Source organism: Prunus mume, linkage group LG2, assembly GCF_029339155.1.
Source record: "Prunus mume cultivar Tortuosa linkage group LG2, ASM2933915v1, whole genome shotgun sequence".
NCBI classification, from domain to species: domain Eukaryota; kingdom Viridiplantae; phylum Streptophyta; class Magnoliopsida; order Rosales; family Rosaceae; genus Prunus; species Prunus mume.
The window spans coordinates 9,573,035-9,597,761 of record NC_142699.1 but is presented as its reverse complement, the minus strand read 5'-3'; the positions used below and the strand labels follow the sequence as shown (position 1 = coordinate 9,597,761).

Sequence of the window (24,727 nt, the reverse complement as noted above, 5' to 3'; positions counted from 1 at the left end):
TTGTACCATTTTACCTCCTTTTTTTTTTTTATAACTTTTTTTTTGTTGGGTTTTGGCTTATCCTCCACCCACTGCCTCTTCCTTAACCTGCGCACCCCCCGCCCCCCTCTTCCCCTTTGTCTCTCTTTAATTACACAACACAAGGCTTCTCTCTCCATCTCTCTCTCTCTCTGTCTTATGACTCTGCTTCACCGTCTTCTTCTTCTCCTCCTTTTTTCCAATTGATGACAACAAGCCCCGTAATCTGGAAGCTCAAACGAAGACGACGTCGCAGCGGTGAGGGTTAAATCCGAAATTTTCCATCACCGCCGCCTCAGCAGCAGCAACAGCAACACACTATATATCCTCTTTTGTTATTACTGCTGCTGTGTTTCCAGACCGAACAAACAAATAGCAACCTCTCTGTTGAATGGATGTCTTGGTGGGCCCCGCCTTCTCCATCGGGGACGGCCCCGGCCGTCTCTTCGTGAAGCAGAACGTGGAGGCGCGGCCGAGGTCCGAGGAGGCTTCCTCAGACAGCTCGTCCTCGATCGGGGCTCCCGACGACAGCGAAGAAGACGATTCCAAAGGAGATGATGGCGACGGCGACGGCGAGGAGGTGCAGAGCAAGTTTAACGGCGTTGGAGGCGGAGGAGGGTTGGGTTCTCTGGGTTCGTTTGGTTCGTTAGAAGAGTCTCTTCCAATCAAGTAAGTCACTGTTTAGATCTGCAACATGAAATTTTCATTTTTGTTTTTAGCTGGAAGTGATCATCTTTGTTGAATTTCAGTTTTGATCCTGGTAATAATTAATTATTTAATTTAATTAGTGGTTTTATATGTTAATGACTTGCTTAATTAGCTTGGGTTGATTTTCAATTTTTTTTTTTTTTTTTAATATATAAAATTTGTTTATGCAGGAGGGGATTATCCAATTACTTCTCAGGAAAATCAAAGTCATTTGCAAGTCTGTCAGAAGTGAGCTCTGTGAGCTCAGTGAAGGAGGTGGAGAAGAGAGACAACCCATTCAACAAGAGGAGGAGGGTTTTGATTGCCTCCAAATGGTCAAGAAAGTCTTCATCTTTCTACAACTGGCCCAACCCAAAGTCCATGCCTTTGCTAGCCCTAGCTGAACATGAAGATGAAGAAGATGATGAACAGCAGCAGGAACAAGAAGAACAGCAAGACCCATCATCAGACCAATCTTCATCAGATGACAAGGAACAGCAAGGCAGAAGAGCCCCAAAGAATTTGCTTGACAGAAGGCTCAAGAGTTTCAAGTCAAGAAGTTGCTATTGCCTCTCAGATCTGCAAGACCATTAACAACATCAACTTGGGTGGCTTATTTGGTTTTCGTTTTCTTTTTTCTTTTTTCTTTTCTTTCTTTTTTAGGGTTGTTGGCTGGAGGGTCTGTCTGTTTCTATGTCCACCCAGAAAAATTTTATATAAAATATAAGTTTTAGTAAATATTATCTCCATTATCTTTTGGATTATTGCTTTTGTTTTTTATTTATTTTTTGGTGTTAATAGGGAATGGATATACATGATCTGCTGAATCGGATATCTCAAGTATAAAGACCTGTTTGCCCCTCAATCAATTATCTTGGTCAGGTTTTGGTATGGAATGGAACATAGGGTTTAAAATATTACAGATCTTTTATCCTGTTCCTTAAAAAAAGGAAAAAAGGAAAAAAGGAAAAAAGAAAGTACTTTTTCTCTCCAGAGACTAATTGACTTCAACTCGATCATATCACAAAGATACTGAAATGGTTCGAAGTCATTTCTGATTGATTAGGTTACAGGCTTACAGCTTCAAGCATTTTTGTTTGGTCGGTGCAAACGAGGAAAGCCAGCAAACAAGTAGACATATGAAACAGAAACTGATAGAAACCAAAACCTGACTTCGGAAGTCACCAGAATCTTTTTTTCTGGAGGAGGAACTAAAACTCAATGACCTTGTTTTTAGGTGTAGGAGTCAAATATCGACTGCTTCGGTTACCCTTGTGTGGGTGTGTGTTTTTTGTTTGTTTTTTCCTTTTCCTAAAAGTATTTCGATTCCAATTTCCATTTAGCTATCTTACCAATATCCAGTTTAGTAAAATAAGCCTGGCTAGGTCGATTTGTCTTGGGTTAGGCTCCACGCGAGACCGATTGCCCCAATCACCTCCCATTAAGGTACCTAGGCTGGGCCGGGCCATGAGCCGAAGTATCTTTCGACTCATGGCAGATCATCGAGCTCGAGCTGAACATAATATAGCCTAGTTGAAGCTTGTGTAGGTAGATATCAAAAACGTTTTATACCAGGTTCTGTTGTCTCCATCACTTCTCGATTAATGGTTAGGTCTAAATTCTACAATGGAGCCCTTAATGAAATTTATTATTGAGTCAACCATCTCAGTCTTTATTGGCTCAAGGCTCGTAATAGTATGAAAAGAAAGCTCGACTCGAATCAAGAATACTGGTGTTGAGTTTCTCGATCCTTGACCTTAGGATTAGTCAATTATATTTCTCGATAGAGAGGCAGGGACATGGAAATGGATATAATTCAGTGGTAGAGTGTCACCTTGACGTGGTGGAAGTCATCAATTCACGATTCTTGATGAAGCACCTAAATTTGTAATCAACATTTCATCATGTCTCTAATAAACGTGATTTTGGTGATGTGCCCAGAACGTGATACTTCATGAGGTATTAAAATATTTTAACAAACATTTCAACATGTAAAAGCGATTAGGGTGAAGCACCAAACAAGTGATTCTTTACGAAGCCCCTGAAACTTAATAAACAGTTCAACATGCTTTTAATAAAGGCGCTTATGATGAAGCACCGAACATGTTTTTCTAGCAACAAAGAAAGAAAAAAAAAAAGTGATTCTAGGGTTATGTGCATAATAATTTCCTACGTAAAGAGTCTCAAACGGGCCCATAATAATTTTATTATCGAGCTTGGGTTGGGCCTCAAGTCAGGCAACATCCAAAAACATCAAGTTAAGGCCCTACAAGGAAAAAAAAACATCAAATTAAGCAAAGTAGGACAGGATGTAGATGCTCCAACGTGTAATTATACCATGGCGTGTCTTGTGGCGCCACTTCGTTGCACCTCCTCCCACTCCCATCTCACGCTCTCCTTCTCAATCTCAAAAGCTCCAATTGGTTTTGGGGCCAAACTCTCTTCCAACGCGGCCGTTCCCACGAGTCGACTCGTCCGAAACTCGATGAGTCAACCCGCCGCCGAAGCCAACTCGGACACCTCGAAATCCGAGATCCCCCCGGACGTCCTGGTTCAGTACGTGGTGCTCCGCCGTGACCTAATCGACACGTGGCCGACGGGGAGCGTGGTCACACAGGGCTGCCATGCCTCCGTATCCGCCGTTTGGTTCCACAAAGACGACCCTCACACCCTCCAGTACTGCAGCCCAGAAAATATCGACTCTATGCACAAGGTAACTTGTAAAGCTTGCTCCTTTATGGTGCTTTGATTATTAAACTTGGGTTTGAATGTGATGCTGGAAAGGTTGGATTTTTTTTTTAGTGCAGCAACATTTTCTGATTTCTGGGTTGAAGTTGCATGATGTTTTTGGTTCCAAATGTTGAAGGGAAAGTGTGATTCTTAGTAATGGTGATGTTCATGTTGCATTTCTTCATTGTGCTCAGAAGGTTTTTTGCATACACTACGATTTTTTTTTCTTCTACTTGTGTGCAGAAATTGTATGAAACAGTAGGTAATATGAGGTTGCATAGGTTAAAATCATTGCTCATTCAATTGGGTCATTGAGATCAATGCCAGAAAATTTGGGTTCAAGTTGGGTGGGAATTTTCTTGTTAACCAATCAGTGGGGTTTGTAAATTTGGTCATTGTATGCTGGAATTTGTTGGCTGCAATTGCTTTAAAAGTACTGATTACAATAGTCTTATCAAATTGTGCAGGTTACTCTTGAGGTGAAAGGAGAACCCCAGATATTGAACCTGTCCGAGAAGCTCACAGCTGGTGGCATAGCGCACAAACTGTGGATTGAACAACCCGAAAACTACCCAACTTGTCTCGCCACAAAACCTTACCCCAAATCCGTGGTGTCGGCATATTTTAAAAAGTTGAAACTCTGTAAGTGATGTGATTATTGATGCCATCAATCCATAGCTACGATTAGTATATGAGCTCCAAGGAAAATCCTCTCATTTATGAACTGATTCTTAAAGCTTTGCAGTTTTGCTTGCCCTTTATTTATGTTGGGAAAGTTAGAATACATACAGTTGATTAACGGTCTAATTGTGGGGCTTTGCTATGGGACTCTGTTTTGTGTTTTACCTTATGAAATTGGAAACTTGAGAGGAAATGGGCTTTTCAATGTTTTCTGGGGTTAGGGAAAACAGAATTGTCTCTTATGAGCTTTGATATTCATCACTCTTTGGCCCTCGGGATTCAGCAATTGAAAACTTTTAAAACATACTTCTCTCTGATGTTTTGAATTGCAAGAAATGCCCAAAAGAGAAACAATGAAACTGTTTGCTGGTTGTAGATCAACTGGCGGACATGGCAATCTCGATGGGTTATAAGAAATAGAAACTAGATTGCGTTTCAATTTAGTTTTAATAAGACCAATCAAACAAAATCTAGAAAGAGCTCCACAAAAATGCCGCAAGCATGTAAATAGAGCCTGTCATTTTGTTTCTCAGTAACAACAAAAAGTCATATTACATATATACTGCTATATATATACACGAGCACAAATTGCAATCTCTGTATTTATGATGTGGGTTATATCACTGTACTACCAAGCGCCTAGTGCACACGGTGCAGTAGAACTTGCGCTTGGTCTTCCAGTAGAGAGGCACGAAGCAGAACGTCCACTGACTCTCAACATCCATGCCTTGCACCATTCCTCCACAGTAGGGGCATGCCCCTGGTGCTGGTTGCCTTGAAAGCACCGTCTCATCTTCACCACACACAAACACGAAACACATGGTTCCTTCTTCCTTTAACCCCCTCAAGCCTTTCCGGGTTTCTGGTTTGCTTGCCCCTTTCTGTCTTTCCTTCTTTTCTGTCTCGGGTTGCTGTGTTTTTGGTATATTTCGAGGCTGACGAAGCTAAGCCGAAGCTCTTTAGTTTTGCTGGTAAGATAATTGATGTAGGCAGATATGATCACAAAGTTTTTCAAGGCTTCATGTTTATATAGGTAGGTTTCTTTTGGGATTTTTTCAAGGTTCTAGCTTAGTCTGGAAGTTTGGGACCAGGAAAGGGTGGAGAAAGGTCCAATTGTTGTGTAATAAGCGCGTATGTAGAAGATTCTAGACCCTGACGTGACAATTTCAATTTTACATAAGATGATAATTTTATGCCATATTTAACCGCGTTGATGCTTCTTCAGCATCCCTTTCTGACGTAAGTGATGGATAAACAAACAGTGCTCTGTCCTTTTTTTTATTGGTTATTCCTTAATTTGCTCTGTTGATGGAAACTTGCCTCAAACCCAACTCAAAGCTTTTCTGAAAACATCATGACGCATGTCCAATATAATCAACTCAATTTGCTCAAATCCAATCGAAAGCATAAAGTAAAAGCTCTGAGACCCGTGCGTGTTTCACAATCTTATTCAAAAAATTTGGCCTTAACTGGATTTCTTTGAATTTTCTATCCAATAATTAAAGGCATGAAAAAGATCGTTCAACTCTTCAAACCCTCAAGAATGGTTACGATCCTTTTTTCTCTTTTTACTATTAGCAACTTTAATTTGGAGCCAATGCAAAATATTCAACAAGATTTGGATAAGATATGACGGATTTCATAGGCCACTAATAGGAGAAAAACTTGATTGTAACGGGAATAAGTTCGGCTCAACGAAGTGGTCAAACAAACCTGAAAAAAAGTGCCACTATATGTCTCTGTCTATGTAGAAGAGAAAAGCAAATGTTGAGCCTAGCTGTAGAATATCATTATGTAAACAATATAAAAGAAGTTGGGTTGTGCATAGTTTAAAAGAAAATTTCCTAACGGGGCCAAAAACAGATAAAAACGATAATTGATCAAACTCAATTATTTCAGGCATAAAGCACTTGACAACTAGAAGGAGAGAAGCCCCTAAAAGCACTTGGAGCTGGCACAACCTGCCACTCAACTTTTAGCTCACCCTTTCCTCCTCCACACTCAGACAGCCTTCCTATTCCCACATTCAACCCACATGCCACCACATATATGTTCCCTTCCACCCCGCTCGCAGCAAAAGGCCGTCTCAGTGCCTCACATGGGAACTTGTCCCCACTCACATACCGCCATGTGTCCTCATCTGGATCGTACACCTTCATCGGACAATCCCCGTACTCCGATATGACCAACAGCCTCTCACCCACCACCACGCTAACCCCCGTCCACCCGTCCCTCATCCCCCGCCTCATCCCCTGCCAAGTGTCCTCGTCCGGGTCATAGACCACGCCACGTGGAGAAAGCATAAATGGCCACATCCACCCCTCCGTGACGTACATCTTGTTTCCCACCACATTGGAGTCGTACTTGGCTAGACTCGTCGGCAGCGCGGCAGACGCCACCCACATGTCATTTTCAGGGTCGTAACAGTCTACGGCCGTAATCAAATCACCATTGCGGGCCTCACCACCGCCAACCGCCAAGATCTTACCGTTGATATTTCCCGCGTCAAAAAATGATCGCGGGGTCCGCATTGGAGCGGCTATTGACCATTGATTTGTAGATGTACGGTACACGATGGTGGTGCGCGTAGAACATTCTGAGTCTGACCGCACGCCGCCCAAGACAACGAGCTTACCCTGACGTGGCAGCGATGTGCATGCGAAGCCCGGTGGGCAGGCGGCCTTGGGGCACGGCATGGGAGGTAAAACAAACCAACGGCCCGATCGAGGGTCCAGCGCCTGCCACTGAATCCTGGACGTCACTTTGTTGACGGCAAAGACGAAGAGATAAGGCAGAGGAAGAGACAGAGATTTCTTGCAGCGAACGAAGCTAGAGTCTGTGATGGCTCTGTTCCACGAAGCAGAGACCGAACGCACCAGAGCTTGGTAGGGGTAGGGAAGGTAGAGAAGGCAGAGCTCGGCAATCTCGTCCGGTAACCCCGGAATTAACGGCTCAGATTTTTTGCTGCTTTCTTGATCGGAACATTGATCAGAAACTGGGTTTGATACCGATGAAGACGATGATTTCACAGCCGCCATTGATGGAAATCAAACACAAACACAAACAAGCTGCGAATTTCTAATCTAGAAGTATAAATAAAACCACCCAGATGAAGAAATTGTAAAAAAATTGAATTTCTTGGAGAATTTATGGATCTAGAGTGAGTAGCTAGGGTGTTCGACACTTGGACTAGCTGATGATCTTGTAGCATATTCTATGCGACTATTTATAGTGACAAAAAGATATCAAGTAGATCAAATTAAGGAGTGTGATGACGAAGCAAAGATTCACTTTGTGGAGAAAGGTGGGAAGAATTATTGGGTCGTCAAAGGTCTTGAAAATGGATGATCAATTGTTTAATTTGATCTTAAAAATTGGATTTGTTTAAGGCATTTTGGGTGATTGGGTGGTGCTTGTTTTTTTGTGTGCGCGCGCATCTAGAAACCGGAAAGTAAGGCAAAGAAGTGACGGCACAAAACTTGAGAACACACACCGGCAGATCCGAAAGAAAAAGACTTGTGTGGATTAAACAAACAGCAACAAAACGAAAGTTTCAGTAGAACCAGGTTCAGAGTTTCTTTTTACACAGAGACACAAATTGGTGGTTGGTTTTCCGAATACTTGAATTTGTGGGTTTTAAAGAATAAAAAAATGGAGAATAAGAAGAAGATGTGCGAAGGACTTGTTTTTGGGGTTTTAAAAGGGGTGTATGGGATTAGGGGATGGCATGGGCTGAGGTGGGTTAGATCCAATTGGGATACCTAGCGGTGCATGATGATTGATTGGAATAAAAAGATGAGAGTTGTGGGGTATGTATATAGTATAGGTGTGAAGATGAACTAACTGGTACAGACTTATGATCCCATTTGCTTTAATGAGAATGACTATAATACTAGTTGTAGGCCCATTTCTTTATGGTTTGATTAAGACATCTTAATTTCGTGACCCTTCACTTACTGAATAAGTATCTTATCATAAATGTTCTTTCGTGGACAATCCTAATTTGTTACTTTCAAGAGCATCTTAATTCGAACGCAATCATATTTGATGAGAGAATAGTTCCGATTCCCTCTTTTATGTTTCTCAATTTATTCTTCATTTTGAGCAACATAAACGAAATTGGGAGCAAGAGAAGAGAAGTTTTTCCCTGTGCGACGACTCCCTTGCGAAGAAATGACATGAGTGTGGTTCACATGCATGCTCTCATTCTCTGTGAGAGACTTGTCGTATTGGGGCAATCGCACACAAGAATTTCTTCCGGAGCAGGCATGGCTATTCTATTCACACAAGGCATTTGGTGCTTTCATTGTCAAGGCCCTTGGGTTCATCCATGTATATAAGAGCAACTCACCATTTGCTATTTGTCATGAAAGATATTATTCACGTGAATAGTTCTTTGCCTTACAAAAATGATGTGTGTTTCTACTTAATTGTCATGTACAACAATTATTCACATGAGATATGATGAGAAAAATTTGTATATAGTTTTGATATGGGAACTGAAAACTACAACTAAGTATTTATTTATTTTTTTAAATGAAATTTTTTTCAATTGTTTTTAATTTTTTGTTGTTGCTGATGTTAGCAAACTGGAACTGAAACTAAGGCAGATCTTGCATGAGAGCTAGCCTGGGTTCATGGGTCCCATCTCCTGCCAGGACTAGCCCTTGCCGCTGGAAACAAGATTTTGGCCCAAACAACCCCCCGGGCCCCCCCTTTTAGGCGCATCGGTGGAATTCTCTAATACGTCCACACCACAACTGCCATAGCACCCTTTCTTTTTAAGACAGTTCCTGAATTTCATCAGCATTTTGTCCTTCCAATTAATTACACATTACAATTGATGTGCAATTTATTTCAATCAATGAATAAATGAAGCTAGGCTCCAGGTAGTCAAACTTACTACTCCAATATATTTATGTGTCATTGAAAACTTGAGGTGACCGCTTACATGTCCTTATCAAGTGTTTGGTTTGAGCATTTGAGGGTAAATTTTTCAGGAACTATTTTATATTAAGGATTTGTTATATATTTCTTAATATCGATTATTAATTATATGTATGCTGTATATTAAATTTATTAACACATCTAATGAATGTAATTTAACGATCAAAATTAGAAATATGTAACAAATCTTTAACTTAAATACTCAATATAGAATTTTCTTGATTTGAGTAACTTTTTCTTAACATAACATACGCGAATTTTGCATAAAAGAAAGCCTCGTGTGAACACGGGTTGAGATATTAGATTATTATTTTTAAATGGTGAAATTGATAGAAAGAAAGAAACACAAAATGGAAAATGAATAAAGCACGCGAACTTTGGAAAAATCTGCATAAAAGTCAAGAATTTTTCGTCCACGACAAAATAAAATAAAAAATTAAAGCTTAATGTCGTTTTCTTGCTTATTTGGAAAATAGAAAATAGCAAGCTTTTCCCAGTTTTCCATGAGCTGGTTACGCTGGTTATTTGGGTCAGTTTTGAACACCTCAATTAAAAAAGTACATGGGTCATTCCGAAAAATGACAAACAAATAAGGAGCTTTTCCAACTCCACCCACTTGGTTCTGTCCTTCTGGTGTGAAAAGAGGAAAAGTATGCTTTTACCTCGAATTGGAGGGATGAGCATGAAGCTCAAAAAGTTGATTATGATGTCGCCTTTTTTCTAGGCATAGCCTATAAACAAAAAAGGTGGTCTGAAAATGGCTGAAAGGGTACAGTTTTGGGCACGAGAATACCACCTTTGTAGTAAAAAAATTCAGGCGTTGCTTGCCTTATGTGTGTTTTCAACTAGAACAAGTAGCTTTTTGTATGATAAGTTTAGTCAATTTTCACATCTCATTGTGTACCCACTGCTGCGCATTTATCTCGTGTTTCAACCCCATTTCATTTTGTCTATGCTTTAAATAGAAGATATTCTCTTTCGAAAAAGTGACATTCTATGTTTGATTGTCAGTCTAAACAATTGATTAGGTATTCACTTCGTCTGAATGTGTTCGCATTAATAGTCTGATAAAAAATACCAAATAGTCTAGTGAGTTGACATTATCATGGTTTTCATGTTTAATTGCATGACTAAGTGCTGATTCTAACCACTTGAGTTACATTCGCTTTGCAATATTACCCTTTTTTTTTTAGTAGAAGCGATTACACACAAGAGAGGGGGATTACACACGCAGGGGTTCTAACCAATGACCTGATGGGTTAACAACAATTCACTCTACCACCAAAGCCACTGGTTGTTCCCGTAATATTGCCCTAATTTTAAGCAGGCAACTTTTTTATTCTTTAAGTTATTTTTTTACCATATAGGAAAGGTTACTTATTGGACCATGATGGGCCTATGTGGGCAGACTGGGCCTGAACTGATCTAGAAGCCCAAAACAGTGCACCTACTAATTTACCCGCCAATAAGCTAAAAGCTCCCAACTTCAGTCTCTGACTGACATTATCTGTAGAGAGAGATCCATGGCCGATGGCTAGCTCTGAGCCTTTTCACCATATACAATGCAAGCCTTCTCGCCCTCGTTCTCTGTTTGTTCTTCTTATCCATTACGGCGTCGTCGAATCAGCACCGCCCCTCCCCGCAAACCCAATCTCAGGCGGCTCACCTCCCGCGTCGTCCAACTCACTCGCCGGAGACAGCTTCACCAGGTCCTGTTCTCCACAACCCTGTTATCTTTTTCTCGAAATATATATATATATATTTCTGTTTTGCATTGATGGGTTTTTTTTTCTTGATTTTATTGTTTTGCAGATAATGGAGGAGATAGAGATGGCCAAAGAACGATATGGGAAGCTGAACACCATTGTGATGAATGCGGTCGTCGAGGCATGTGTTCATTGCGGCGATATCGACTCTGCTCTTATGGTGTTTGATGAAATGTCTGACCCAGGAAGCTGCGGCGTCGATTCTGTCACATATGGTACCCTTTTGAAGGTACTTTTTAATCTTCTTTTTTTTAAAATAATTTTTTTATTGCTTCCCATGGATTTGTTATCAGTGATTTGGGTGCCTTGTTGAAAGGGTTTGGGCAGGGCTCGAAGAATTGATGAAGCTTTTCAAGTACTTGAATCTGTGGAGCTAGGTACTGCCGTGGGAAGTCCAAAGTTGTCAGCACCTCTCGTTTTTGGTCTGCTCAATGCTCTAGTTGAAGCGGGTCTGTATCACCAATTCAATGCTCTTTAATAAGTGCTTTGTGGGCATTGTATTATTATAATGTTAGGACCAAACTAATAGCATCCAATTGAAAGATCAGTTTTCTGATCAGTACATTTTGGTTACTATTAAGCTCAAATTAGTTGCTTACAAACGTGCATGCGCTGTTTGCTTCTTGCTGTAGTGCAGGAGATTTACGCCGTGCTAATGGGCTTCTTGCACACTACGGTTTTCTTCTCCGCGAAGGTGGCAGTCTTACACTCACAGTCTACAACTTATTAATGAAGGTTCTGCACTGACCTATATATAGTTCTTTAAGAGACTTAACAAATTAAAGTACGAATTTTCTTTCTCTACTTTGAGAACTGAGCTTTGCAATCAACATACAGACAGCGTTTTGTGTATGCATGATCCTAGATTTATAATTTTAGTTGATAATGTTCTGCCTTAAGGGTTTGCTGCTCCTGATTTTCAGGGATATATCAATGCAGGCATTCCTCAGGGTGCGATAACCATGCACACAGAAATATTACGTCTAGGATTAAAGCCTGAGAGGCTCACCTATAATACTCTAATATCTGCATGTGTAAAAGCTGGAAAGTTGGACATGGCAATGCAGTTTTTTGAGGAAATGAAGGTCCCAAGCTATATAAAAGGCCAGTTTAGAGCCTGTATATGATATTTTAAGAGAATTAGATTGTTGTAAATTAAGTTACTAAATATGGCTCCTTGTTTTAGGACGAAGCACAGAAGTTTAGTCATGCTGACCTTTTCCCAGATGTCACTTACACTACACTACTTAAGGTACGTTTACTTTTCTTTCAACAACCTTGTTAATGAAATTTAGGACATGCTCATTTTTGCAAGTTATTCAATGTATTTTCTTAACAATGTCAACTGTATGACATATTCATTATTGAAAGGTAGCATTTTTTACAGCCACTGTGGTTGTGGTTATAAACTTTCTTTATAGTCTTTTTCTTTTAAACCTTGTTCTCTGTAACGCTGTGGTAATCTAATTTTTTTTTTATAATTGAAAAAAGATATTAGGAACTTTATATTAGTAGTTTCCTTTTCGTTTTTCTGAATGGAAGAACTAGATTTTTCGTTCTGCCCCACCCCCCACCTCCTGAGGAATAAACTTTATATATTTCTCTTGTTGGTAAATTGATGTTTCAGTTCCTTAAAGTCCTATGATTTTTCTTTTTCTTTTTGTGTGTGTCTTATTTTGGCAGGGTTTTGGGCATTCCAAAGATATCAATTCAGTTCAGAAGATTATATTGGAAATGAAAACATATATTGGTTTGTTTATTGATCGAACAGCATACACTGCAGCTGTCGATGCTTTGCTAGGCTGTGGCTCAATGAAGGGTATGTTGTAGATTGCAATACAAGGATTTTAAGTTATCAGAAATTGCCAATGTCTACATCTTTACATTTGCCTTATTGTTCTAAGTTGCACGCCCTCCATTTTTACATTGCAAAATTCAATATATTGTCAATCAAATGATGAAGAAGGGACAAAAGCGATTTCTTCCATCTGCCAATGTCAAGTATGATGGTGATGTAAAGATCTGCAAAAACCATGCAATTTGAATAGAGCTTGTACATTTTCATGCTGATGTAGGCATCAAGATTACTCTGCATTTAGTTTTCTCGGTTAGAGGTCTCATTAAATGCTGCACCAAGTATGCCGCATGGAAGCTGGACTGGTTAAAATTTCATGTTTCATTTCTTATCAAATTTGGATGGATGCTGGATTTTTGAAGTGTCAGAAATTAAAACCAATTATTACTCTTCTACAAATTAAAATTTTGTCCTTGTGCTTAGGTGCTTTATGCATTTTGGGAGAAATACTAAAACAGGCTGGTGGAAATCCAGACTTGCGACCAAAACCTCACCTCTATCTTTCCTTCATGCGTGCCTTTGCTGTTAGAGGAGATTATACCACCGTGGAAAATCTAAAAGATCACATGTGGCGAGATACTGCTGGAACTATCTCCCCAATGGTTCAAGAGGAAGCTGATCATCTTCTCATGGAGGCAGCTTTAAATGGTGGTCAGGTACTATATCAACTCTTCACAATCTTCAGTATGGGGTGTGTTACTGCATAAATCTCTTTCCATTCCTGTTTACTGTTTACCTTCATGATGTTTGAGGCATTTGGATGCAGATTTTAATATCTAGGTCCTGCACAAGATATATAGCATTGCCTTCCTTTAGTTATTTTTTCCCCTCTAAATGGTACTATCAAGTTAGTGCATTAGTTCAATTTTGCATTTGATTGGCATGAGCAATCTGACTTTGACCATTTGTTGTTTTATATTTTTTGGTTTTCTCAGGTAGACGTGGCTATAAAATGCCTTGAAAATGTTATTACAAGGTGGAAGAGAATATCATGGACAAGTCGAGGAGGCATGGTATGTAATGTGCTTTTACCCTCCATGACTGTTTAATATTTATGAAGATTAAGATTAGATGTGGTAGGTAATCTGCACTGTTTTGAAGGATGACAATGTTATATCATAATGTTAAAGATATGCCTAAAAATTCTGGGTTGGTGCTGCACAGTTGGTTTTATGCTCTTCAAGTACTCTAGACCCTTTAAATTGATACTGAGGAAACTTGTTTAAGGATTTTTTATAAAAAAATTGGACTTATTTCTTTGAATTTCAGAAACTTTAGTTCGATATTACTTCTTGTATCTGTTAGTAGTTGACTAAGTAGGCCTTTTGTTTAGAATTCTATTTGTTTTCAATGCTTACAATTACATTATAATTTCTGTGTCTTCCTAGCATGAATTCATTAATATGCCCTTGCACTGCAGGTTGCACTACGCGTAGAGGCCTTATCGGGATTCACCAAATCAAGATTGAGTCCTTATCTACTTCCTCAGGTTTTCATACGTTTATTTTCCTTTCAAATTGTAGATAAAATTAGCTACTTAAGGTCCTAACCTGATGACCTGGCAAATATACTTTCATATATAGGTGTCAGTGCATGTAAGATGATTGCTAAGGGGCCTACCATGAGTGGTTTTAATGTAGAATATCAAATTAGTAGAAGTGTGACTGGATATGATTTTAAAAATTCAATGGACTGATGAAGAATTTCTGGTGGTGAAAATATATTTATAAATTCAGATACTTTAATAACCAGGACTAGTTGAATTATGGAAGGGGGATCTTTTATAAATCAATCAAAACTAATGATAAAGGGACTACTTTCATATCTTTAGCCACTACTGATTTACGTTCTGATATGTACTCAATTATTGGCTATTAAGTATTTTTGTATGTGTTTGCTTTGTACACTTTTTCTATTTAGGTATTGGCAAGTGAACCGATTGAGAGTGTCATGATGCCCTTTGAAGCAGCTCGGCCACTAAATGGGACCCTGCACTTGAACAAAGTGGTTATGCGTTTCTTTAGGGATTCAGTGGTGCCCATTGTAGATGACTGGGGTAGCTGCATCGGAGTATTGCACCGTGAAGACTGTAGAGAGGTATTTACTATTCACTGATGGTAGAAATAAATTGCATTTTATCCTGGACCGTAGGGTACAAGCAAAACCTGATAGATGTTTTCCCTAACATTGCAAATTTACAAGTCAAATGCTTTGTGTTGTGTTGTAAATAGCATTTTAACAATTAAATGACCATTTGTATTAACAACTATATGTTTAAAGTTTATGAGCTAATGGAAGTTTGCATACTATTGTGTAGATGAACGCCCCTCTTTCGTCGATGATGAGAAGACCGCCTCCTTGTGCTACTACTAGGACATCGATCGGCCATGTGGTGGATCTGATTATGAAGTACAGATATAAAATGGTTATTGTAATAAACCACAGCCCAGTATATGGTGGTACTCCTTCAAGATTGAGGGCAGTTGGTGTTTTTACAGCTGAACAGCTGTGTAATCTTGTTACACCAGAAACGCCAGGACTGAAACTTTCTTTAGGTAGAAACCTGATTAACAATCTACAGAGCATGAAACTATAGTCTCCTTGTAAATTCAATTTTTGTTATATAAATATGATTAAATATGATTGCAGTGAAAATGGTATCCTGAAAGGTGCTTGTTTATACCCTGCTATAAAGTCTTGTGGCAATAATAGCTGTTTTGGCTGATGCATTGGCCTTACCAGAAAACAGCTCAAGAGGGTAAATTCAAGGAACGAGGCTGTTAGTATTTTGGAATTTTACTAGCATCTGTTAACACGAGTATATGCAATTCTGGTAATTCTTGGGTGAGACTGTAAGGCCGTCATGTAAGATTTGCTGTGAGATTCACATTAATCAACGTGCACCCATGTAAAACTCGCATATTCGAGAATCTTTAAGCAGGCCCATAGCTTGATAAACATGAACCATTATTTGGGCTTTGTAACCCAAATACATTGAATATTTGAGATCGTTTTCCAATTTTTTAATTGACATATTTCTTTTCTTTATAATCTTAATGGTGTATTTCAGAAAATCTCAATAGGTGATGCAGAAAACTTGACCCAAAAAAAAAGACCAATGTGAAGCACTTTTATCAAAGGCTTCCATCAGCCAAAATTCAATTAAAGATTTAAGAATCAAATAATCTCTTTTGAAAAAGCAAAAATAATCAGAGCCGTTGATGCAACTGACATAAGTAGATTTTACCAAAAAATAAAAAAGATAAAAAAAAAGCCACTGTGCTACCGCTTCCCAAAACGCAAGGCAAGCTACTGAGAAAACAGGAAATGAATTGAACCCTCCACTGGCCACTGCAAAACCCTAATTAACGAAGACACAGTGAGTGAGAATGGCGCTCAAAGGGAAGGAGACGATCAAGAGCATGATGAGGAAATTCGGAGACAAAGCCCTAACTCCGCGACTGAAGGAGGAGGTGAAGAAGAAAGGCATAATGGGAGACAAAACCCTACCTCCGCGATTGAGAGAGGAGCTCAAGAAGCAAGGCGTACCCAACTCCAAAATCATTATGGGTCGGGCCAAACGTGGCATCTACGCTGGCCGCCACATCCAGTTTGGCAATCAAATCAGTGAAGACGGTGGCAACAAGTTCGTATTTTTCTCATTTCTCTTGCCTTTTCAATTTTAATCCCAAAGATTTAGCTCTGCTTATTGAAAAATTGAAATTTTGCCCTAATTTCAATCCATGACAAAGGCAATGCTAAAAATTACAGAACTTTTTATCCATTTGTAATATCTAAACCCAAAATCTTGGACTTGATCAGTGATTTTGATTTAATTTCATTTTAGTTAGCCGGGTAGTGACTGTTTTGAATGCTTTGTATTATATGCTTCTAAGTATTTTGTTTTGTAAGGAGTAAAGGTTTGTTGAGGTGTGTACTATATACCAATCTGAGGTATGAAACTTGTGGGTTGTCATTTTAACCATTGTTGCTTCAGAAATGGTATTCTCAAAGCTATTTGAGCTGGCTGAATCATTGGCAAAACGTATCATGCGTTATCATATTCTACAGAATCTGGACAAGTGCCAGACAAGTATTTTAAGTTTACAAGTTTTATATTTGTCTGCTGTGGCCGGGTCTACATGGGTTTTTTTTTGTTTTGTTAGAATTGGCATAGTGTAGCATGCTATACAGTTTCCTAGAGTATATTCAATGCAATTTATAGAACAGGGTTGGCTTATATGACGCAGATTTTGAATTACTAGGTTCTTTAATCTTGTAATAATTTGTGAAAATGGGTCATATTAACCGCCGGAACTTTCCTTTGTTGGTGGTGACAGGTCAAGGAGGACATGGAAGCCAAATGTACAGGAGAAGCGTCTCTTCAGTTACATTCTTGACCGTCACATTCGAGTAAAAGTCTCCACCCATGCTCTCCGTTGCATAGACAAAGCAGGTGGGATTGATGAGTACTTTCTGAAAACTCCTTACCAGAGGATGGATACAGAAATGGGTCTCGTCTGGAAAGCCAAAATTGAAAAGCTTTATGAAGAGGTTGGGCAGACGCCGGTTGCGTTACTTAAACCTGAAGCCGAAGCCAATTTGGAACAGAAATTCAAACAATTAAAACTAGACGAGAGGGACGTCAGGAGAGAGATGTACGGTTGGTCGAACAAACTAAAACAGATTGAGGAAGGACCTGACAACCAAGTAGCTGATGAGGAAGGTGCAAGGATTGGAGAACAAAGCTCTCATGTTGATGTTCCGGAGCAGTTGGTTGCAAACTCCTGAGTTTGAAGCTCGTAAACCAGCTTGGGAATGTTCTCGTTTTTGTCAGCTACTCCCAGTTTTTAGAGTTTTGTTTCTCTTTCCGGGTTTTTAGAGAGAAATTGTAGTAGTAGCCGATCCTGATAAGCCGAAATTTGTTCAGCTTTTCTCATTATGGAAATTCACATGACAGTCCTGTTGGTTTCGTATACAATTTTGTACTAAATAATTTCTATAATCTGCTGGTCTTGATGATCCGCTAAATGGGGTTGAAGATTCATTTAGCTGCCTCACAAGTAAACTACTTTGCTTTCGCTCACTCTTCATATTGGTGATGATGTTTCTATAACTAAAGAGAAAAGAAAAGTAAATTATGATGCACTTAGAGCCGTGTGAGCTGAGCATTCAATATAACTCGTGTGCTTAAAGCTTTGTGTTTCGTCTGTTTCCGTGTTTCTTTTAGCTCAAGGTGAGCTCTAATGTTCTGTTCTTCTGTATTTGGTAACACAAAAAACACGGAAACAAAAGAAACATGGCTTTAAGAAAAACAGGACATGATCGCCTTCTTACCACCCCAAAAGTTGAGTAGGTTTTTTTTTTTTTCCCGAAAGGGATTAGGGGGGTTGTTTCAAATGACCTTTGAAATCCAGAAACGCCATAAATTTTTGAAGTTTATAACCAAGACGTTAGTGAAAAGTCGTATCAATTTTTAAAGTTTATGGAAACAGGATATTTGTTATATACCTCAAGACTTGGAGCCGTTGCAAGTTACAGCCATTTAGGCTTTTTAGCCAACACAACCTTCAAAATTCCTGTAGTGCAAAACTTAATTAGCAAGCAGTGGGCCCCATGACAACGATTCTCTTCTTCTTCATTAGCAAAAGAACAAAAAGAACAGAAAAACAAAACAAAAAACCAAGCTTATGTTCTTCTACTTCTCTCTGTCACACTTGCCACCACCCTCCCTTCTCTCTTCCCATGTACTTCATACACAATTTACATAGCTTGTAATTCTTTATAAAAATAATCTAAAATAATAATCGGGTTCACGTTCAAACACGCTTCGCCTAATCATTTCCAACACGCTTTCTAGTAATACCACATAACCAAACAGTTGCTTGCTCAAGAAGCTTCTCTCCCATGTCTATAAAAACCCTTCACCCCTCACTCCTTCTGCAACAAGTTTGCATCAGCTTCTCACTCCAACAAGACCACAGCAAAAATGGGCAGGCAAAGCTCGTCACTTGTAAGCCACCTGAAGAGGGCAGTGAGGAAAATAAACCTCATTTTACTTGGCTTTAAGTTAAACCGATTGAAATTGGCTTCAATCCTTGCTTGTACTAACAGAGCTTCTGCAAGGCAGTGCTTGAGCTTCAATGACAGATTGGGTTTGCATGGCTGCATTGAAGATGATAAGGCCGATGAGAATCGGTGTTTGAGACGGGTTGTTAGCACAAGGACCCATGATCGCGCTTCGGATGATGATGATGATGTTGATCACCGGGCTGATGTTTTCATTGCGAATTTTCGTCGTCAGCTGAGGTTTGAGAGACAGGTTTCTTTGGAGTTAAGGTATTGCAGAAGGGATAGCTTCTAGAAGAAATTAGTTAACTATGAAGGAAGCTTCTGAAATGAATGGTCAATTGGTCATGGTGTGCCAAAGAACCAAGGATGATGATGTGAGAGACAAAGGGTGGCCTGGCCTCTGTATGGGGCACCAAGAAAAGTATATCATATATGGCAAAGTTCAGTTCTAAATTCTTTTTTACTTTTTTTTTCTTATTGGGATTTCGATGTTTTGTTGCTGATACTTTATCAGGCAGCTCTCTCAAATGGGAACCAATTCGGATGTACGTTTCCAAACTTGAATAATAAAACTATTGGTCGTTTATGTATACAATTTATTCAGTTATCTTTTTTGATATTATATGTGTATCTATTATCACAGTATACATTCCAATTTTGAATCGACACGCGTGTGACATTCATTAGCTATTTGAAAATATTTTGCTCACTGATTCTGGCAATGCAGTAAACTTCACATGGAAGATGCAGATTGTCTATAATTATCTAACTAGCTAGCAAAAATTAGGCTAAAACTACTAAAAAGAATGCATAATTAATGTACAAATTGTATAATATATCATTACACAGGTACTATCAACAAATTTCATGTAGGGAAACATACAAATTCAATGACACCCTCTAAATCTAAATGCCAATGCTAATAGAAAGATTTGTCAGCATTTCTCTCCAATTCAATTTTTTTCTTTCTTTTAATCTTTTAATCCTCCACATTAGTCAATATACAGAGAGTACAGATTTTACAATCATGTTGTAAATGGGTTCATTTGGATCCTGATTCATAATCTATCACAGTCTCAAATGCCCCAACCAATGCTTTCACCTTGTTCTTCCTTTTCTCCAGCAACTTGCTTGCAGTCTCCTCAATCACATCATTGTATGCAGGAGCAGAGTCCTTTTTCCCTCCTTGTGATCCCTCGCTTGTTTGGCTTGGCTTCGCTGTTTCCTCTGCTCCCTCAGCTGCCTCAGCTGCCTCAGCAGCCTCTGCAGGCTTTGCTTCGTCAATTTCCCCATCAGCTTTTTCTTCCCCTTCCTTCAATGCAATCCCTTCCTTCTCATCCAAGGCCATGTCCTCAACATTCTTGCTTTCCTCCACTGCAACACCATCTTCTTCATCACTTATCTCTTTTCCTTTATCTTCTTTCACCTCAACTGTTGTTTCCTCACTTGCCAAACCCTCTTCTGGTTGAGCCTCACTGCTTTCATCTAATTTGTTCTGATTATCTTCCCCTTGATGTTGTTCATTATCTGCAGGCTTCTCTTCTTGGACCAATGCATTTCCACTTTCTTCATTTCTTTCCTCCACAGTTTCCTGCAATTCCTCTGCATTAACAGTAGAACTGTCACTAGGCTTGAGCTTCTCATCCTCGCCGCCATTAGCTTCAGCTTCTACAGCAGCACCATGATCATCAACTTGCTCCTTCTCTTCAACTTTTGGGTCTGGAAGAACCACCTTTTCATGTTCTTCACTCTCAATCATACCTACCTCTTCAACCTCTTGATGATCCAAAGACTCTATAGCCTCTAGATCGGCTTCAAGATCGAGTGTTTGTGTTATGTCCTCACTCTTTGGAGGTCTTGTTGAAACTGTACTTTCCTTCTTGGCTGAACCACTTGTACTGCTCTTCTTCACACTCTTTGCATACAAAAGCTGTGGCTTTCCGGCTCTAGCCGTCTTCGAATTAGACCTATCTATACTGGGTTTTGGGACATTGGAGCTTTTCGCTGTAAACGATGAAGATCGTAGCGATGCGTCCCTTCCTGGTGATATCAGTGACTTGCGTAGTCTTGACGGTGATGGTGGCTTGTCAAAAGATCTTCTTCTACTCAGTGTAGGCTTTTGAGATGATGCAGAGTCTTCAGAGCCATGTTTCTTGCTCCCAGCTAATGATGACTTGGAAGAATTTTCATGTCTTGAGGCACTCAAAGTAGGCCTCAGATAGTTTGGGACTTGCTTTGTTGTTGAGGTTGAAGAGGTTGAAGAGGTTGCTTTCTCAGTGCCTGCAGAGGATGAAGACTTGGTGACTCTTTTGGTGTGGTTTGTGAGGGAGTTTAAAGATGATGTGCTCTTCTTCAGCTCCTTCCCTGAAGTAGTGCTATCTTTAGCTTTTGTTGCCATATATGTACTGCTTGGATTGATTGATGGCTGATCAGCTGAGATATTTCAAATGCTGCTACCTCCCTGCATATTTTCTAAAGAAATCATAAGTTAGAAAAAAGTTCTAATTGATCAATGTGATAAATTTAAGGCATGTTCATCTACTATCCTAACAAACATAACATCTCAATTCATGGTGAACGTGTTTATCTAAATTGTCAATAAAGACGACACATTCAAATAATTTTATTTTAATAAATAACTTAAATTGACGATTTAATAGCATAATAAATGAGATTTTGACAAGAGAAGATTAGCTTCAATATTCCTTGCCGTGAGCTATCTTCCTTTTCCTTCTAATATTGAAAAGAGAAATATCATTAATACAAGAGTTAGTTAATACTTACACCAATTCGGCCAAAAAACAGGTGCCTATATACTAATCATGTATTGAAATTGATAGGAAGTGGGCCTAGGGGGCAAGCATCCCAATTGCATGCTAATGTTATTTATTGTTCTGATTCACATGGTAAAAATGTAGCTCAGGCTAAGGACTGGACCTTTATGGGGAGGGCTTTGATTATGCTGCAGGACCCATATGAAAAGATACCAATAGGGCTAAATTCAGATGGGTACCATGATCCCATTTCCCATTCATAAGAGAGAGAAATACTTAGGATTATACCATTCTTGTTTTGTCTCTGTATTTTTCTTAGGTCCCTACTCTTTTCTTATGAACCAAATAACATGTTTTCCTTTCTTTTGCTTCTTTTGTGTTGTTAAAGGCATCGCATGTTCTCTGTATATGGTACATGTATAGTCATGTTAGTTAGAAATCATAAATAATTTCATTACTAAATTTCATATATGGACTAGTTATTTAGTCAAGATGGTGTATTTGAACCCAAGTTATTTAGTCATACGATGATTTTAGAAGATGGCTTACCAATATAATAGACACGGTGGGAGGTTTCGGGCAAAATTGACCGACCTAAACCGTGCTCACCTAATAATGCATAACGAAATCCACTTGGAACAACAGTACGCAAAGTATAAAACAAATGCTTTGCTGATAGGGGAGAGGGGATCGTTTTTGTTGTCACCTAGCTTAGGTCTTGTCAGGTCGGTCTATATGACAAGATTGCATGCTTATCCCCATAGACAAGCAACCCAAAAACCCATACAAGAAAGACAAATTTGAAACTTACCAACACATTAATTTTCATCAAAGGAAATAAAGAACTCAAAGACAATCGAAACTAAGTAAGAACACATGTCCAAAAATTCTTCAAAACACATGTTGCTTCACACAAATGGATTAAAAACAAAATATCCCAACTAAAATCTTCCACCATCTCTAGAAACCAGAAGTAGAAGCAAAAAGAAAAGGAGTTGCATATGGCGTGAGGGAATACATGATGGGAAAGAGTAGATTTGTAGGAACCAAAAAGAAAGAAATGGGAGAAGAACAAGTTAACGTACCTTGATTGAAGCAAAAGGAAACCCGAAAATCAGAAAACACTAAAAACACACAAAATGGAATGGGAATTGGATGAAGAAATTAATATATGAAGGAAGAGAGAGAAGAGATTGGTTGGAATTGGAAGAGAAATAAAGGGGAATTATTTCTTCAAATTCATGAAAAGACGCGCGAATTTCGTGCGCACATCTCAAACATGGGTGGTGGTGTTGGTATGTTGCTAATCAAAGGTTAGTTGGAGGCCATGATTTCAATCAATCACTCTTCTAAAAATTCTAATTTTGTTCCAAATCCAACAATATTCTAGACATGTGGCAAAAGTTGACCTTTTCAATGGCATTCATAATTTTATTAGAAACTGATCTTGGTTTTATCGTATAACAGAAGATGTAAATGTCCCGTTCATCTACTAAGTTTTCTTCAAAAGTAATAATTTAGTTTAGTGGCATTTAGTTTTCACTTTGTTGAAGCAGATATTGTGTTACATGAACCGAAATTTGTTATGTTGGAAAAAAAAAAAATTTATTCTTATCGCTTGGGTATAAATTAGTTGGTTGAGCTCTTTCATTTTCACATATATGGGCAGAAATTCGAAACCTCTAGTACCCAATGAATATTTGTGTAAGCCCCTCTCTCTCAATCGCTTGTACTAAAAAAATTCTTATTCTTAGTACAATGATCTTTGGATTAAACCTAAAAATGAAAATGAGGTTGGTTGAACTTTTCTTATAAATCACCTTTCCAAATGATCATGAAGATTCGTCTTTTCTTTTTATGGGTTGAAATAATCAAAGACTTCATAGTGAAATATAAACAATATTTGTCAAAACGATGTATGTGTCCAAACCAAAACTCATGTGGAAAGCCCAGCTTCATCGTTAATGTTTGAAAACGAAAGTATTCAATTCGTGCTATACAATTAATAGTATTGTCGTGCTATACAATTAATAATATTGTTACTGAAAATTAAAAAAGCTTATTAATATTTATTTTTCGTCAAATATACAACAATATTTTTCTATTACTATTTAAAGAGATACAAGGACAAAGGACTTGCCTTCCCATTCATTACCTACAGAATCATACTTTCCCAATCCATTAATAAATTCATCCTCTTTCATAATTGTGCTCTCTTCTTTCAAATTTATTTATTTATAATTGGAAAGGGGTTATTTTTGTTTACTTATAATTTGGATAAGAGAGCTGTTGGATCATGATTGGTTCCTAACTTTGATTAAAATCTGACTGCGTACGTACGTGCATAAGTATTTAAATAATAACCATTAATTATATCACACCACCAAAGCATATAAATAAAAATGATGTGGCCCTATGTACAATGGCATAAAGCATTAAGCCACGCTGTTTACATTTTTTATTTATTTATTATATAAAAATAAAAATAAAAATAAAAATAAAAGGTATATAATTTATGTGTAATTGTACATATCTAGTCCATTTTTGTGCCACATCCTGCTCTTCTTTCTGCAGGCCATTACCTAATTAGCTCTTAAACAAACAAGAAGAGGGAACATAAAGTTACATCACAGGTAGTGGTGTGGTAGGAGGAGATGATCATCACCTTTCCATGCCGCACCTGGCAAACACATAGCTACTCAAAATTTTATTTATTTATTTATTTATTTAAACTACTCTAATAACAGCACACTATAGTGAGGGACGGAGATTTGGATTCGAGCGTAGAAGAGCACACTATAGTGGTCAACTGACCTAACTCATAACAATAAAAAGTCTTTTTTAAGGTTGATTTGGTATACGATACGATTTACTTACATAATTTAAATTTAAAAAAAAACACTAGATTTCCTTTTGAAAGAATACATACAAAATAGTTTGCTACACCAAACAAAAATTATTTTAAAAATCAAAAGAAAATTCTTGATGTAATAACAGACAGAAAATTCATGCAAAAACAAGCGTAATGTCACAGCAAAGATGGAGACACAGTACGTGTATTAGGAAAAGCTTGTTTTGCTTTATTCTCAGCACCTAATTATTCTAATTAATTTATTAAGATGATGGAAGATGGAAAGATACGATGGAAAACATATGAAAGATGTGGAATGTCATTATCATACCCATAAAATTCACTA

At 38.4% G+C, this 24,727-nt stretch overlaps 7 protein-coding genes across 8 annotated transcripts; 4 read left to right on the top strand and 3 right to left on the bottom strand.

Annotated features, from left to right (window-relative positions):
- The first annotated feature begins 12 nt into the window (after positions 1–12).
- LOC103320104 (protein OXIDATIVE STRESS 3 LIKE 4-like) lies at positions 13–1,443 on the top strand. The gene is made up of 2 exons (XM_008221727.3): positions 13–687; positions 897–1,443. The coding sequence occupies exons 1-2, from the start codon at positions 410–412 to the stop codon at positions 1,297–1,299; spliced, it is 681 nt and encodes a 226-aa protein (XP_008219949.2). The 5' UTR covers positions 13–409; the 3' UTR covers positions 1,300–1,443.
- A 1,585-nt stretch (positions 1,444–3,028) lies between these two features.
- LOC103320103 (Peptidyl-tRNA hydrolase II (PTH2) family protein) lies at positions 3,029–4,309 on the top strand. The gene is made up of 2 exons (XM_008221726.3): positions 3,029–3,418; positions 3,903–4,309. The coding sequence occupies exons 1-2, from the start codon at positions 3,044–3,046 to the stop codon at positions 4,083–4,085; spliced, it is 558 nt and encodes a 185-aa protein (XP_008219948.2). The 5' UTR covers positions 3,029–3,043; the 3' UTR covers positions 4,086–4,309.
- Positions 4,310–4,607: 298 nt separating this feature from the next.
- On the bottom strand, positions 4,608–5,080 carry LOC103320102 (methionyl-tRNA synthetase). The gene has a single exon (XM_008221725.3). It carries the CDS (start codon positions 4,935–4,937, stop codon positions 4,737–4,739), a length of 201 nt encoding a protein of 66 aa, XP_008219947.2. The 5' UTR covers positions 4,938–5,080; the 3' UTR covers positions 4,608–4,736.
- An 840-nt stretch (positions 5,081–5,920) lies between these two features.
- Positions 5,921–7,899, bottom strand: AFR (Galactose oxidase/kelch repeat superfamily protein). The gene has a single exon (XM_008221724.2). It carries the CDS (start codon positions 7,152–7,154, stop codon positions 6,012–6,014), a length of 1,143 nt encoding a protein of 380 aa, XP_008219946.2. The 5' UTR covers positions 7,155–7,899; the 3' UTR covers positions 5,921–6,011.
- A 2,654-nt stretch (positions 7,900–10,553) lies between these two features.
- Positions 10,554–15,512, top strand: LOC103320145 (pentatricopeptide (PPR) repeat-containing protein / CBS domain-containing protein). The gene is made up of 12 exons (XM_008221779.3): positions 10,554–10,772; positions 10,876–11,058; positions 11,146–11,278; positions 11,467–11,564; positions 11,753–11,914; positions 12,016–12,081; positions 12,513–12,648; positions 13,108–13,340; positions 13,620–13,697; positions 14,105–14,173; positions 14,605–14,781; positions 15,002–15,512. Exons 1-12 carry the CDS (start codon positions 10,626–10,628, stop codon positions 15,278–15,280), a joined length of 1,761 nt encoding a protein of 586 aa, XP_008220001.2. The 5' UTR covers positions 10,554–10,625; the 3' UTR covers positions 15,281–15,512.
- Positions 15,513–15,943: 431 nt separating this feature from the next.
- LOC103320100 (Ribosomal L28 family) lies at positions 15,944–17,731 on the top strand. The gene is made up of 2 exons (XM_008221723.2): positions 15,944–16,330; positions 17,025–17,731. The coding sequence occupies exons 1-2, from the start codon at positions 16,074–16,076 to the stop codon at positions 17,473–17,475; spliced, it is 708 nt and encodes a 235-aa protein (XP_008219945.2). The 5' UTR covers positions 15,944–16,073; the 3' UTR covers positions 17,476–17,731.
- A 1,839-nt stretch (positions 17,732–19,570) lies between these two features.
- LOC103320098 (calmodulin-binding protein-like protein) lies at positions 19,571–22,767 on the bottom strand. Of its 2 annotated transcripts, none has more exons than XM_008221720.3 (2): positions 22,616–22,767; positions 19,571–21,217 (listed from the first exon to the last, which is right to left on the bottom strand). In XM_008221720.3, exon 2 carries the CDS (start codon positions 21,152–21,154, stop codon positions 19,799–19,801), a length of 1,356 nt encoding a protein of 451 aa, XP_008219942.2. In that variant the 5' UTR covers positions 21,155–21,217; positions 22,616–22,767; the 3' UTR covers positions 19,571–19,798. The 2 variants fall into 2 exon arrangements, with proteins under 2 accessions (XP_008219942.2, XP_008219941.2); XM_008221719.3 differs by having other exon boundaries at positions 19,571–21,228; positions 22,616–22,756.
- Positions 22,768–24,727: the final 1,960 nt, after the last annotated feature.